The sequence below is a fragment of the Podarcis pityusensis genome, assembly GCF_964106645.2.
Source record: "Podarcis pityusensis genome assembly, chromosome: 13".
Classification (NCBI taxonomy): domain Eukaryota; kingdom Metazoa; phylum Chordata; class Lepidosauria; order Squamata; family Lacertidae; genus Podarcis; species Podarcis pityusensis.
In genome coordinates this window covers 30,735,475-30,737,028 of record NC_138038.1, presented here as the reverse complement: position 1 = coordinate 30,737,028, position 1,554 = coordinate 30,735,475, and the positions used below count along the sequence as shown (strand labels likewise).

General features: G+C 38.4%; 1 protein-coding gene across 1 annotated transcript; it reads left to right on the top strand.

Moving 5' to 3' along the window:
- On the top strand, positions 1–948 carry LOC308461516 (olfactory receptor 14I1-like; the record flags this gene model as incomplete). Its single annotated transcript, XM_080978512.1, has 1 exon — positions 1–948. One exon carries the CDS (start codon positions 1–3, stop codon positions 946–948), a length of 948 nt encoding a protein of 315 aa, XP_080834638.1.
- Positions 949–1,554: the final 606 nt, after the last annotated feature.

Below are 1,554 nucleotides of genomic sequence, written 5' to 3'. Positions count from 1 at the left end.
ATGAGCAATCTTACATCCATTTCCATGTTTCTGCTGAAGGAATTCTCAGACGTACGAGAACTACAGATCTTACATTTCTTTCTGTTCTTAGGATTCTACTTGACAACCCTGGCTGGGAATCTTCTCATCATTGTTGCAGTAGCCTTTGACCATCATCTGCACAAACCTATGTATTTTTTCCTAACAAACTTGGCATTGATGGATGTTGGCTCCGTTTCTGCCATCATACCCAAATCTATGGCCAACTCCATCTTGAACAGCAGATCAATTTCATATTCTGGGTGCGTTGCTCAAGTTTTCTTCTACTTCTTCTTTACATCCGCTGATCTTTCCCTTCTAACAGTAATGGCACACGATCGCTATGTTGCCATCTGCAACCCATTACAATATGAGATGATTATGTACAAAGGAGCTTGCATTCAAATGGTTGTCACTGTGTGGATTCTGAGTCTTCTTTATTCCATGCTACACACTTGCAGCACTTTTGCAATCACCTTCTCTTCTAATGTTGTCAATCAGTTCTTCTGTGAAGTCCCAAAGTTACTAAAGCTCTCCTACTCTAACATTTACCTAGTTGAAGCTGGGCTGATTGTGCTTGGGTGTTTTATAGCACTAGGATGCTTAATTTTCATCCTCATAACGTACATGCAGGTATTTGCTGTAGTGTGCAGAATACCTTCGGTGCATGGTAAGAAAAAAGCCCTCTCCACTTGCCTTCCCCACCTCACTGTGGTATCTTTGTTTCTGGGCACGGCAATCTTTGCCTACGCAAAGCCTCCCAGTAATGTTTCTTCCTTTCTTGATGTAGCTTTTGCTGTGATCTATACCATAATTTCTCCCATGTTGAATCCATTCATCTACAGCATGAGAAACAAAGAAATCAAGACTGCTTTGTGGAAACTCTTAGATTTCAGGCATTCTGCTAAAAGTACATTTAGAGTTCTATAGAAATTGCTTTGTTTCCTCTTCTGCATATGTGTGGTTAACCTGGAATTTTTTCCACTTTGCAATGTAAGCATTTTAATATTCATTAGACATTGCTCTGTAATTCCTTCTCCTTATTATCCATGTCTTTTTAGCCTTGATTGTTCCTCTTCATTCCCATTGTAAATTGTTTATTTCATTTACAAGAGATTCAAATATAATAAAAGACAACAACCATTTCAGCAACAACATCAAAATCTAAAGCTTTGTAAGAAAGTTTTAAAGCAAACCAGGTTTCACCTCATCATAATTATGTTTTTATTGTATTGTTGACCTTGCAAAATCTCATAGCTCAGTCAGTAGAGCATGAGACTCTGAATCTCAAGGTTGTGGATTTGAACCCATTTTGGACAAAAGATTCCTGCATTTCAGGGGGTTGGACTAGATGACTCTTGTGGTCCCTCCCAACTCTACAAATCTATGATCTATGACTCTATCTATACTGTACCATTTGTAATAGATTGTAATAGCTTGTATGCCACTGCATTCTAAAATTCTTATGTTTGCTTATTAGGACTTCACCCTTGCTCACTTCATTCAACATGCCCTCTGTTATTTACTCACATTCGT